At 45.5% G+C, this 13,865-nt stretch overlaps 1 protein-coding gene across 2 annotated transcripts in view; it reads left to right on the plus strand.

Moving 5' to 3' along the window:
* ATP9A (ATPase phospholipid transporting 9A (putative)) overlaps window positions 1-13,865 on the plus strand; it is a 46,260-nt gene that overhangs the window by 15,732 nt on the left and 16,663 nt on the right. Inside the window, exons 10-15 of one of the 2 annotated variants that reach the window (XM_063172626.1) lie at window positions 1,673-1,749; window positions 2,353-2,513; window positions 3,197-3,339; window positions 4,070-4,182; window positions 6,045-6,257; window positions 11,300-11,461. In XM_063172626.1, coding sequence (XP_063028696.1) covers window positions 1,673-1,749; window positions 2,353-2,513; window positions 3,197-3,339; window positions 4,070-4,182; window positions 6,045-6,257; window positions 11,300-11,461 — 869 coding nt within the window. The remainder of the gene's footprint in view (window positions 1-1,672; window positions 1,750-2,352; window positions 2,514-3,196; window positions 3,340-4,069; window positions 4,183-6,044; window positions 6,258-11,299; window positions 11,462-13,865) is intronic. The other variant, XM_063172627.1, reaches the window with a different exon arrangement.

A 13,865-nucleotide genomic window follows, 5' to 3' on the forward strand; every position in this document is an offset into this window, starting at 1 on the left:
TTTGTCCTATATACTCTTAAGAAAGGAAAGAAAATCAAGTCTTTGACAGATTTTGACTCATATGTACGATAAACTCCCGAGGCCTGAGATTAATCAATGCCCCCCTGTAGAGGCTTGTCAAAGTAAAAGCCTTGTTCCTCTCCTGCCCAGTGTGTTTGCTGGGCAGGAGCTGGAGGAGAGTGCAGTTCTTGAGTCCAGCTCCTGAGTTAAACTTGTCAAATGGAGAGACTTGACAGTGCATTTGCAAATAGAATTTCAAAGGGTTTATGCAATTGAGTCTGTTTGAAATGGCCATAAACCAACTAGAAACACTCCTTTTTCACAGATCAATGTGTTTTCAAGCTTCTTCTAGTCCTGGCAGGTGCTTCCTCTCATTTTGACTGACTTACCAATACAATACTGGATTTTGTTTCTCCTGTGGTAATAACAAATAGCATGTTGTAGGTTATTTCTGTTAGGAGAAAATGTGGATATTATTTTTCTTCTGCTGTCGGGTTGTGGTGCCATCTCATGGGGCAGCCCCTGTAAGATGAAGCAGAGCAATGTGTCTTTCTCCATCTGCTGCAGGAGGGCTGGGTCTGACTCTGACTGTTTGCAGTGGATTTGGAGTAGCTGTGCCATCTGCTGATCTGAATTGTGATGATCTTACCACCACCTGCCATCTGGCTCCAAGGATTTGTTGTTGTTTTTGGGGGTGGTTTTTTAAAGGAATGTTTCTCAGCATATTTTTAGAAACCACCTCTCTTGAATCAGCCTTATTTAAAAATAAGTCACCTGCAGCTTGTTAAAACTGATCATTAGTGAGAGCAGGGGAACAGTGGAGTATAAAGTAGCAATGTATTGGCAGTAGTGCTTTTTTTAGAGTCGGTTTTCTCCATTTTTACAGACTCCTAACTCTGGGCAATAGCAGCTTTAAACTGTTGATGGTAGACAGCTTTTTCTTCATGGCTCTTTGCAAAGTCTTTAAGAGAAAACCCATAGGAACCCTGTATTTAATGGTGAATTATGTTTCTGCAAGAAGAAAATTGAGGACTTGGTTGCTCTCAGCTCTTTAGCAACTGTGGGACAGAGCATTCAAATTCACTGATGGGCTCCCAGCAGCTCCATCTGTTCCAGGAAGGTAGGAGTTGGTATGATTCACTTTTAGTAGGAACAGTATTTAGATAACACTTTAAGTAAATTGTAGATTTTAAAATAAGGTAATTCTGTTGTTGAGCTCTGGAATTAATTAGATTTGTTCTGATTGTTTCAACCTTTGCCAGTAAATACCCCTAGCCCAGAGTTGGTTTAATTTGGATACACAATGAAGGTTTGGTGGAAGGCAGCACTAAAGTGGAATTCCAAGTGGTGGGAGGAAATCCAAGAAATCCTCCATCACCACCAACTTTAATTTATAGTCTGGAGAGACAAGTGGATCAAAAGGGGGTCAGGGAAGGTAGAGCAGAGCTGGCTGCTCTTCCCATGAGCTGATGGACTCTGTGATGCTGCATCAAGTCCAACCCTGAGACTGAATTACTGCCTGTGAGGATGTCTCCTGTTCCAGTCTGTGTTTGCATAGGTGTGGTGTTGCAGATTCCAGCTTTTTGAATTTCTGCTTGCTTCTGAAATTAGCCTGCTGAAAGTGCTCTCCACCTGAGGAGTGTTTTTATGGGGAAAACCTCTGTGTGTGCAGGTACTGTGGTGGGAGTTGTCCTCTACACAGGCAGGGAGCTGCGCAGTGTGATGAACACCTCCAACCCCAGAAGTAAGGTATGCTGAAGAAACAGGTTTGTAATAAATAACAAGGGGCAGGAACAGATCAATTTTTACAAGGAGATCCTTCTAAATACTCTATATACACGCTCTAGGGACAATCTAATAGGAATAACTCATATTTTCCAGCCTGTGATTTAAGATAGTTACCAGAACAGAAGCTATTTCTCCTGGATTTCTATAGGATTTTTTCATCCTATTATGCATATGTCATGACTTTTTTTTAAGGTTGTAAAACAATGTTTTATATGTTTATAATGAGACAGTCCCTGTTAGAATAGAAAAGCTTTATTTTGCCGCATTTCTTCCATTGTAGCACAGCTAAGACACAGTGCAGGGGTGTTTATGCAGCTTTTGGCAGCATGAGCCCTCTCACACCTCTGCATCCTCTGCTGAGCTTCTGAGGGATGGAAATCTCACGTAATAAGCTGGCAAGAGTATTGATTATAAATTTCAATATGTTTGTAGTGTTTTGAAAGAAGAGAAGCTGACTAGTGGGAATGGCTCTTTGGATGGAGTGGCAGCTCACTTCCTGTGTGAATATTGCACTGAGCTGACACCTTCATCAGTGTGCCTGAAATCTGTCTCCTGCTCTTCTAGATTGGCCTCTTTGATTTGGAGGTGAACTGCCTCACCAAGATCCTGTTTGGGGCTCTGGTGGTGGTGTCCCTGGTCATGGTGGCCCTCCAGCACTTTGCAGGCCGTTGGTACCTGCAGATCATCAGGTTCCTGCTGCTGTTCTCAAACATCATTCCCATCAGGTGAGGGGACAGCTGGGAGTGCTCCCAGCACAGCACTGACTGCTCGGGCACCTGAGCTCTTACTGTTCCTCATTGCACAGCTCAGCCAGGCCAGAAGTAGAAATGAAGCTCAAACATAAGAATTGCTTTGTAGTTTCTGCTGAATTTGTTCAATTTATTAACCCATTCACTGGCTCAGACTGTGGATTAGGCATTTAAGTTCCCTTCTCTCAGTGTTTGAAATACTTGGTTACTGTGATTAGAACAGAGTAAAAAATGGAAAAGTAGAGTGTTTTATACAGAATGTAGGGGAATGCATTTAGAGGGCAATGAAACTTTGATATTAAATTGTACTGTGTTAGAAAGTAGATTAGTAACTTTGGGTGCAGGACTGAGATTCATTTCAGTTCCATTTTTAATCTGCTCTCTGGTATCCATCACTGTCCTTACTCTGTCCACCTTCCCCTCAGATCATATCTGCTCTTCTCATTCAATTTTGCCATGTGTCTTTGAATGACAGTGTATGTAATTACATTGGCACCAGAGCACTAGCTTTCAACAAACTCCTGAAACTCTCCTTTGGCGCTCAGGTTCACTGTGGAACTCGTTGTCCTTTCATTGCACTGTGGCAATTCACAAGGATTTTTTCCAAAGTTTACCTGGTGATAATTTTTATTTTCCTTTTTCTCTTTCCTCCTGTGCAGTTTGCGTGTGAATCTGGACATGGGGAAGATTGTGTACAGCTGGGTGATCCGCAGAGATTCCAAAATCCCTGGCACTGTCGTTCGGTCCAGCACCATCCCTGAGCAGCTGGGGAGGATTTCCTATTTGCTTACAGACAAAACAGGTACTGGTGCAGAAAATACAGCTTTGAGTCATGGCGTGTTGTTTGGATTCTGTTATGTTTTTGGCCAGGAAAAGAGGATAATGCGAGATTTCTTTGGACTGGAAGAAATATGCATTTCCTGTTACTTTGACGATATGATTTAATCAGGTTTTGAAAAAAAAGTTGTGCTTTTTTTTGTTCTGAATATGTTATAATTAAGGTAGGACAGGAATATTATACTACTTGAAGGAATACTTAAAGCACACTATTACAACAAAGCTGAGGGTAAAAATAAAATTAAAATCAACTTTTTAGAGCTGGTTTTCAAAGGCAGGTTAAGATAACTCATATAGGCAGAAGCTGTCTGCTGCTGCCCTTACACTTTTGAAGCTGAGCTTGAATTAAAGGCCTGAGCTGTGATAAAAAGCTTGGTCTGACATAAAATCCTGGTCCCACTGAAGTAGCTTCCAATTTTTTTGGTTGTAGTGGGATGAGAGCTATGCCTGCAGCTCCTGTTGGCATTGACTGTGGGGTGAATCTCACTGTTATTTATACACCCCCAGTTCCCAGGAGAATGAACCCTCAGGTCTTTGATTTTGGGTTTTTTGCCAGCCCTGGCTGTGCTGGGAGTGCTGCAGTGATGGGTTCAGCTGCTGGCCCACATTCAGGTTTGTGTGCTGGGGGCACAGCAGGGACAGCAGGTGTGCTGGGCGGGGGGTGTTGATCCTACCCCATGGTGCTGTTTTCCCAGGGACTCTCACCCAGAATGAGATGGTTTTCAAGAGGCTCCACCTGGGAACGGTGGCCTACGGCCTGGACTCCATGGATGAGGTGCAGAGCCACATATTCAGCATTTACACACAGGTACAACCAGCTGTATTCCCTGACTCCCTCTGCCCAAAATTCCGCATCACTGCACCAGTGGGGAATTCATGTGGTAGGGATCTGCTTATGAGCTGCTTTTGGGAAAGCCTGAAGGTCACTGGATGCTTAATTCATAAATAATCTCATGATTGCTCGTTGTGTTCTGTGGGTTGTTTCACATCACGTGCAAGTGTGTCCTGCTGCTGAGGTCTGAGTCTAAAATAACTTTTATTTCAACATCCAGCTATCTCTTTTCTTTCTTCTTCTAGCATTTAGTTCTTCTCTTGTGTTGAGACCCTTAAATGACAGAACTGTATTTAAAAAAAAAAAAAACAAAAAACCCTCAGACTTCAGCTTTATTTGCCTTCATTTTATACTGAATGTCTAGAGAAAACTTGGCTACTGATGAATTATTTGCCAAAGTGCCCAGTATTTGTCAGGACCCTTTGGGTGACTGACTAGTCCAGTGTGTGAGCAGTGACTGAGTGCACTTCAGCTGAGGGTTTGCTGTTGGATTTTGGCAGCAGTGCTGATGGGCAGTGATACTAAATTTGAAGATCTTATGGGTCCTAATCACTAGTGTGGAAAATAACATGTGGAATTAGCCTGGTAATGGATATATGTCTCATAAAACTTTCATAATTACCAAGTGAGATTCCTTATAATGAGAAGCATTTGCTGGCAATGATTCATTTTGAACTGTAGTTCTTATTCTTTGCTCTTATTTTTACCATGTTGTGGCCCTTTGACCTGGAAGTGAAACTTTTGTCCTCTTGACACTAAAGGTTAACAGAGCAGGAAACTGGATCACTGTGTGTCCCTTCTTCAAGTGGGATAATTTAGTAATTGTGCAATTATCTGAAGACTCCTATTCTGATACTAAAAATAGTATTAAAAAATAAATGAATGTAATTAAGATTTTCTAGCTCCATACCAGTCATCTGTTTTGTGTTTTCACCAATTATATTCTCTTGCACATGAAACCCAAGTGACTCTAAATTTCCCAAACCACTGGTCTTTTGTGGAGTAAAAAAGTGGTTTCGCTGAGTCTTTTGAGGCTGGTGTGTCCCCTTTTGGTGGATTTGCAGCTAAGGGGCTTTTTCTTGGTGTGCTGTCCCAAAACTTCAATCTTTTGGGGCCCATCAGGAGCAATGCTCCAGGAGGAGCACTGAGGTGTTCCCAGGGTACACTTCTGGGACACTCCTGAATGGCCTGAGTGAGGGGTGGTATGGCAATGCTGTGAGGGCCCCGACAAAGGAGGAATGATGAGGAGGACTCCATCAATATCAGAAAGCTAATTAATTACTTTATTATACCGTATTACGCTATACATCTAAAACTGAATCTGCCAAGCTCTCAACCCTGCACACACTGCCCAGAATCTCGTGACTGTCCCCACACACACACTTGGCCCTGACAGGCCAAGGAAACAAAACACCATGACTTTGGGTAAACAATCTCCATGTTGCGTTCCTCTTTGGCCCAAACACAGGCATAGCAAATGATAAGAATTGTGTTTTCTTTCTCTGAGGTTCAGAGAATGCAAAACCCAGAAATATTCTTGGGAAGAATTGTGCCTCGGTCTTATCTGTGAAGAGAAATGTGGGGCTGCAGGGTGGGAAGAGTGTGCCTGGTCTGTGGAGACACGGACCTGCACAAACTGATCCCAAATGTCATTTTTCCCCCCAGTAAGAGCACGCCTGGTCAGTGGGGACACAGACCTATACAAACTGATCCCAAATGTCATTTTTCCCCTCAGTAAGGGCGTGCCTGGTCTGTGGGGACACGGGCCTGTGCAGTCCGTACAAACTGATCCCAAATGTCATTTTTCCCTCAGTAAGAGCGTGTTGTGTGTCCCCCAGCAGGCACAGGACCCCCCGGCCGTGAAGGGGCTGTCCCTGGCCACCAAGGTGCGGCGCAGCATGAGCAGCCGCGTGCACGAGGCCGTCAAGGCCATCGCGCTGTGCCACAACGTCACCCCCGTCTACGAGAGCAACGGCGTCACCGACCAGGCCGAGGCCGAGCGCCACTACGAGGACTCCTGCAGGGTGTACCAGGCCTCCAGCCCCGACGAGGTCAGTCACAATGTCCCTGTGACCCCGCTGGCTGCAAAAACCCAGTGGTTCCTTGGGCAACGGCTCAGGGTTAGTGAAGGGGATAATATTGTAATGTGTTTGTTGCTCTGATAAGCTGGGAATAGGCTGTCAGTGCACTCTCAGCTGTTCTGCCGCTCTGCCTGAAGCTCCAGGCTGGTATCTGGCTGTTCTGTAAGCCTTTGCATCACAGAATTTTGTCCCTGTTTCTGCACCTTTTGTCCTAGATATATTTCATTTTGACTCTGGGACTCCCTTTGAGCAGGTTTGGTAAATTATGAGCAATCTTATCTCGTTTGGGGGAGGACAGCTTGTGGAAGAGGGTTGCAATGCTCCCTCAGCTCAGCTGTGCGAGGTGTGTGACCTTCCAGACCAGGGAAAAGCTAGGAATCGCTGTAACCATGGCACATCCCACGTGCAGGTGGGCAGAGCCAGTGCCCAGGTTAGTTCTGGGGAGGGAGTGAAGTGCACAGGGTCATTGGAGAGCAAAGCCGGGCCCTGCCATTCTCTGCCAGCTCCCAGTGCAGCCAGGGCTGTGCAGGTGGCACAGTGGGGAGAAGCTTTGGAGCTCTCCAGACACTCACTGGAGACCTTTACTGAGCATTTGGGAAATCACGTTCAATTCAGCACTTACAGTTTAAATGCTGTTTGCTACCCCCTGCAAAATCTGGGAAATATAATTATAGTGTTGTTTCCTTCTGTGACAAAGACAGGAGGAATAAAATGTGGTTTCATATATTGGTTATGCTTCTTGGATACACCTTTTAGTGCAACAAAAGTAACACATTTTGCTTTCTATCAATATGTATAATTACTTTTGCTCTGTGCTGGAGAGACACTGAAGTTTGAGATTTCCCCTGAGAACCCCACTGACAGTGTGAGATCAAATCACCCTTTTGACTACATTCAAAGGGCTTTTCCATGTACTGCCTCAGACAAACCAGCGTTGCCTCTGCTAATAACCTTCCCACCTTTGCCATCACAAGAGAAGCTGGCTTGCCTCATTGCTGGAGAAATGGAATTCAGTGCACTCGTTGGAAGCCCAACTGAGTGAGGATTTTGGGGCTGTTGTGCTGCTGAAAGACTGGCACAGAGCTGGTTTGCACATTTACATACATTCAGAATTTCCCTATGGTGTTTTTCTCCCACAGTAGGCAATTCATTTGTTTTCATATATATTTATATATATTAATTTTCTTCTGTGCGTCATGCAAAGGTTGCATTTCTGCAGTGCCCCTGCATGGCTGGGCTGCAGTGAGGTGCCAGCAGCACGTCCTCCCTGGGCAGGGTGTGGGTGTCCTGTCCCACGTGGCTGGGGCAGGGTTGCTCTCCCCTGACAAGGCAGTGTACAGAAAGCAACTGCCTTTGCACTGAAACGAGTCCTGAATGATTTCCAGATGGTCATTTTTGTGATCTGCATCTAAGTTTTTTTTTCTCCTAAAGCATTTACAGGCTATTTTTGCACAGATTTCTGTTTATTTACATATATACTGTGGTATATGGTGAAGTCAGTGATTTTTCTTTTACTTTTCCTCTTTATACTGTTCTGTCTTTAAAATATTTACATAGCAATTTGTCTGAAATACCCAGGGGATATTGTTTATTTGTTTTACTATAGCATGATAACTAATCCTTCCAAGATTATTGTTTAAATTCTTTTTTCTTTTCTTAAGTAGAGAATTACAGCAGGTTCAGAAATCAGATATGCTTTGCTGCACCGAGGAAATCTTGTCTGTAGGTCTTGGATATACAAATATTATTTAGCCGTGCTCTGTATGTCATCCTAGATGGTACAAAATGCAGGAGCTACACAAGTGGAGCCCTTGAGAAGGGAGTAATGCTGTTAAATAACATTCCCTGTAGGGGAATGGCTTTGGACTCCTGTTAAAGCCAGCCTTTGAAATCCTATATCAATAAAATATTGCCATGGCAGGGAAGGTCAGTTTATGAAATGAGTACAAAAACTTGTATTCTCTTTACTTTAACAGCAAGGGTAATTTCTACCAGTTGGCATAGGATTCATTTCCTGTAACAGAAAGCAGGATTTCCTAAATTTGTTTCCTGTGCACGCTGCCATTTAGAAGTCTTGAAGTATCTTTATTCAGGTATCAGTTACAGCCTTGGGGCTCTGCGAGCCAGTTGTCAGTTGTAGCCATACAGTATCTAACAGGGGAAATGAAATAGATATAATCTGATCAGAGATAAGAGGGCTGGGATTCCTGGGCAAACAGTCTTTAACCCTGACAAGGGCGGCAGCTGCCAGGACATGAAAGGGTGTGGGATCGATTGGTCTCTGCCTGCTGTCTGCCTGCCTAGGCAACCCAGGGGGGGCCCTGCAGAGCAGCTCATGGCACACAAGGATCAATTTGTCTCTTTAGAATGAAATTTATTAGTCGATACTCACTTCAGTGGTGGCTTGGGTAATTTAATTGTCGGGGAGAGCAGAGTTGGAGGGTACTGTGCTGGGCTGCTGGGGCTGCTGTGCTTTGAAATGTTCACATCTGTATCAGGCCTGTCCTGGCTGGAGCTGCAAATGCTGGCAGGGACTTCATTGTTTTCCCTCATCAGTGAGCATGGGCTCCCTTTAAGGTGTTCGAGGGATTTCAAGCCTGCTTGTAATTCTCCTTCCTCTAAGCTGTAAATACACTTTTGCATCTTGACTATTTCTCATCTTTCTGCTGTGGCTGAGAGCACCTTGAGTTTTACAGGGGGCAGAGCAAACCTGTTCTGTCTGACCTGGAGCTGGGATGTGCTCCCCAGCCCAGCCCAGTGCCCAGACATGGCAGGAGAGCTGGCAGTGCTTCTGGTGCCACGGGTGCTGGTGTCCCCTGGTGCCACGGGTGCTGGTGTCCCCTGGTGCCACGGGTGCTGGTGTCCCCTGTGCCATGGGTGGTGGTGTCCCCTGTGCCATGGGTGGTGGTGTCCCCTGTGCCATGGGTGCTGGTGTCCCCTGTGCCACCTCCGACGTGCTGCCCATCCATTTGTCCCTCTGCATGAGGCTTTGCTTTCAGAGCTGTATGGGATGGCAGGGAAGGAGGGAGGAGGTGTCTGTGCAGAGGAGATCTTTACCAGGCTGGAGCAGAGGTTTGTAGCCCAGGCATTTGGAGCTCACCAGCACAGGCAGAACAGCCAGGGCTGTTCACACACTGAACATCATGCAGCATCATGCTGGCAATAATTCCCAATAATTATTTATTAACCAGAGCATTAGAAAGCCAAGCTCCATCTCTGCTCTGGGAGGCTGCTCTAGGACGATTATCGAACTGCACACTTTAATGCACTGAGGATGGCTTGAAGAAACTTTTGAGAAAGATAAGCTTGAAAGAGCCTTTGATTTGTCGTAATCTTTGGGAGTAAGCCTGCACAAACTTGTTAATGTTAAGCCAAATATTGATTCAAAATGACTTAAAGGTCTTTCAAGGCAAAGCCAACTCAATTACTTTTTTTTTTAATCTGACAATTTAAGACTACTTTATGAAAGGAAAAGTTTGGTTTAGGGTTCTCTTTTAAGCTTTTGGATGAAAAGGAGCTGAGTTCACAAAAGCTTCTTCTGTTAGTCCCAAATGTATCAATTAATTAATAAAATCTCAACGCAGTGCAAGTATTTACAGGTTCCAATTTCATTTGTATCTCTGGTATGGGATTTTCCAAAATCAATTCCATTTTTAACTGAGGTATTTGTGGTCGCTTGTGGCAGTAGAGGCAGAACCTGAAAGGCAGAAGGGATAATTAACCTTCAAGTCGACAGCAACCATGTGCCCAGCACTCTTGTGCCTTTGAAAATGTCACTGTAAAACACTTCCAGTATTTCATGTCTGTTTAGGGAAAGTATCCCTTGATCCTTTCTGGGGGCCAGTGATAGATGGGCTCGTGTCAGCTGCTGCTCCATCTGTTACTGCCCAGACAGCTTCTGGAGCTAAATCTCAGCAAGCTCAGGCTGAGATGGATGTGTCAGCTGAGCTGGGCACTCTGGGGGAAGCAAAATAAAGGCTTTGGTTTGGGTGCAATTGAGTGAAAGCTTGCAGAGAACTCAGTTTTTTAGGTCCTGAAATAGAGGCTGCAATCAAAATGATGCCCACCTCAGTTCAGTTAAACCTTGAACAACCTGGGTTTTTTTGGGGGGCGTTTTTTGGTTTTTTTAATGTTTAGGGAGAAGGGTTCTCTGCTAAGAAGTGTCAGAGCCAGCCTTCAGCTGTCTTGCTGATCACTGCAAAATTGCTGAAATTTGTTGATGAGCTGTTACTGCTGAACATACAGAGAATACCACAGAGCTCATTTTGTTTGGGTTTTTTTAATATGAGTTTTTAATGTGCTGCATTAGTGTCTCTGGCTTTGAAATTGTAAATCCAGGCTGAATGTGTTGTTTTGAATTCTTAATTTCATAGACAGCAAGCTGGGAAATGGCTCTTTCCAAAAGTAAGTGTTTGTAAAGGGGTTTCCCTGATGTCCCCATGGAGGTTTGGGCACCCTAGGGCTGGGTGAGGATTGCAGTGCCTGCCCCGTGCTGAGGGCTGTCCTTTGGAATGAAATCATGGAATCATTTAGATTGAAAAAGCTCTCCCAGCCCATTGTGTCCAAACTCTGCCCAGTGCCCACCTTGTGCCCAGCCCAGAGCTCTGAGTGCCACCTCCAGGAATCGGCGACACCTCCAGGGATGGGCACTCCAAACCTCCCTGGGCAGCCCCTGCCAAGGCCTGAGCACCCTTTCCATGGGGAGATTCCTGGTGTCCAGGGGCATGTGGCAGTCAAAGGCAGGAGGTGACCATGGACACGTGGGCAGTGCCACAGCAGCATCAGACACGGGCTGGGCTGCCCAAAGCCTGGCAGGAAGGGAAAACTGGGGATTAAATGGGGAAAAAGCCACTGGGAAAGCCATGGAGGAGCACCTGTGTTTGTCAGTGGATGTGTTTGATAGCACTGCTAATGACTGGTGAATTAATGACTGGTGAGTTCTCTGCAGCCACCTGCTAGCCCTGCCCTCGGGAGCTGTGGCAGGAGCCCTCACCATGCCCTTCTCCTCTCAGGTGGCCCTGGTGCAGTGGACAGAGAGCGTGGGCCTGACCCTGGTGGGCAGAGACCAGTCCTCAGTGCAGCTGAGGAGCCCAGGGGGGCACATCCTCAACTTCACCATCCTGCAGATCTTCCCCTTCACCTACGAGAGCAAGCGCATGGGCATCATCGTGCGGGTAAGGGCTGCCAGTGCCGGGCACCTGGGGGCAGCCACACCTGGGGGCAGCCACACCTGGGGGAGCCTGGGGCCAGCCACACCTGGGGCAGCTTGGGGGCAGCCACACCTGGGGCTCACCTGGGCTGGCCTCCTGCTCTGGGGTGTCACCAGAGCACAGCAGGGCAGCCAGCCAGGGCTGGGCTATCAGCAAGGCAATCCTCTCCCTCCCTGGGCAGCATGAGGGGAAACACTTGGAAGGCTCTGGAGAAGGAACATGTGGCCAGGAGCAGGGATGGCAGGGCAAGGGAGATGAGAGGCTGAGCTGGTACAAAGTAATCACTGTGCTAAATCTGGGAGTTCAGAGAGCCACAGGGTGCACTGAACAGGCACTGAGTGTTCCCACAAGCACCTTGGGCTGCAGGGGATACCTGCAGCAAGTGCAGCGCGTGTGCAGTGCAGCAAGAGTAAATTCTTCAAATCAACTACTTCTATAATGAAAATTATGGGAACACTCTGGGCAATCTTTTCATGGCCTAGAATAAAAATATTATTACTAGAAGAGGGAGGACTAAAGAACCTCCCTCCCCAATGCTTTTATTGCAAGTGTGAACTTTTGGTGAAATGCTCTTTTATCGAAGGTATAAGAGGTGGACAAACCATCAAAACCAGGGTGAGCTTCATTAAATTGTGGTTTTATGCTCAACAGAAGTGAACGCCCTGAAATTTTTCTTATTATGAATGTAAGAGTGTTCCTTTTTCTTTCCCCTTCTTTGGTTTGAAGTTTATTCCTTTTAAATTACCTATTATTTCTCTTCTCCTCCCTCTAGGAATAAAAAGGCTTCTAGTTTGTATTTCTCTGTTTGATTTTGCCATTTGTATTTTCGGCAGAAGCAGCAAAACTCCCACTTGTGGTCAGTGGGAGCAACATCAGGCCTAGATCCTGGCTGTAAATACCTTTAAAGGAGCACTGGTCCCTCTCTGTGAATTGTCTTTGTTTTGTAGCCGTTCGGCGGCTCCAAGCCACTAAAATCAGCTCTGTGTGTGCCTTGTGCAGAATTAGGGTTGAGTAGCAGACCTTGACTGCCTGGGTATTGCTTTGCCACATTTCTGTATATTCCAAAATCGTATTTTCAAGCAGAGTTTTAATTTCCATTTTAAAAAAGCATTTATAAATAGATAGTTTTTAAGTAAAATTTGCTTTAATTAGACATTTATTTGTGATTGTGTAGGCACTCCATTTGGTTTGATCCACAGCTTGAAGGGTGTTCACCTTTTCAGTGCATCTCCTAAACCGTGCTGCCTATTTAAAAAACAGAATGAAGCATCCAGAAGAAAAAATCCCCAGGGAGGGAGATGAAGCTGCTCCCAGCACTGCAGTGAGCAGGACCCAAAGGGAAACATTCCTGCTCACCTGCACAGGGATTGCCTGTCCTTACAAACTGCAATTTTCAGGCTCTTGAGAGAATGTGAGTATTTTGCCAGGCCTCCTGCCCAGCCTGGGGACAGTGTGAGCAGTTCCTGTGTCCAGCCCAGCAGTGCTGGCCCTGCAGGCAGCATCTCCCTGCACATCCTGTCTGCTGTGCCCCTAGGAAATGATCTCCTTCAACACAGCTTCTAGTCAATAAAGCAATAGTTAATAGTGAAAACAAGTGGCAGATGCTGCCTGCTTTGGGATATTTTTACAATATCTGAGTGTTTCCTTGCACTCAACTGTCATTTCTGTACCTGATTATTTCAGTTCTGAGAAATCCTGTTCTACCCAAGCAGCCTCCTCACCATAGTGTGCACTGACTTATCTTCCTCTTTGAAGAAGGCCTGTTTGTTTGACCACAATATTTTCCATTCTTCGTTTGCTTTGTTTTTTTCCCCTTACCCATGTGGAATGATCTTTGTTGTAGAGCAGAGATAGTGCAATTGTCATATCTGGAATTGAAAAGGAGCCTTTGAACCGTGGCCAGAGGCAGACCATGGTGGAAAAAGATGCTTCCCCAAAACAATGTAACTGGCAAATCTGTGTGCAGATTTATAGAGTGATCTTGCCATGATCTGAGAACGCACTAACCTCCTCCTGAACTCGGGCAGAGGAAGTGACTAATGCAAGGAGATAGCTGATACAGTATTTATATTGGACAAAAAATCTAAACTATCTTAAGCCAGCTCTGCAGCACGGGAAGTGCAGTCTTTATTCAGCTTCCTACAGAGATGTTGTTAGACACTCTTTAATCAAATAATTTCATAGATAAACCTTTACCTTTGGCTACTGCCAGAAGTGGTGTGTTTTATTTAAACAGATTCTGGTTGTTTTGGAAGAGTGACACCCATTTTCCTCTGGGGATGTGGGATGTGTATCACTCTGTGAGGGCTGGATGTTCCAGGACATTGAAAACCACACTTGGACTCAGTTATGAGCATCTTCCTTGTGA

The sequence above is a fragment of the Melospiza melodia genome, chromosome 19, assembly GCF_035770615.1.
Source record: "Melospiza melodia melodia isolate bMelMel2 chromosome 19, bMelMel2.pri, whole genome shotgun sequence".
NCBI classification, from domain to species: Eukaryota; Metazoa; Chordata; class Aves; order Passeriformes; family Passerellidae; genus Melospiza; species Melospiza melodia.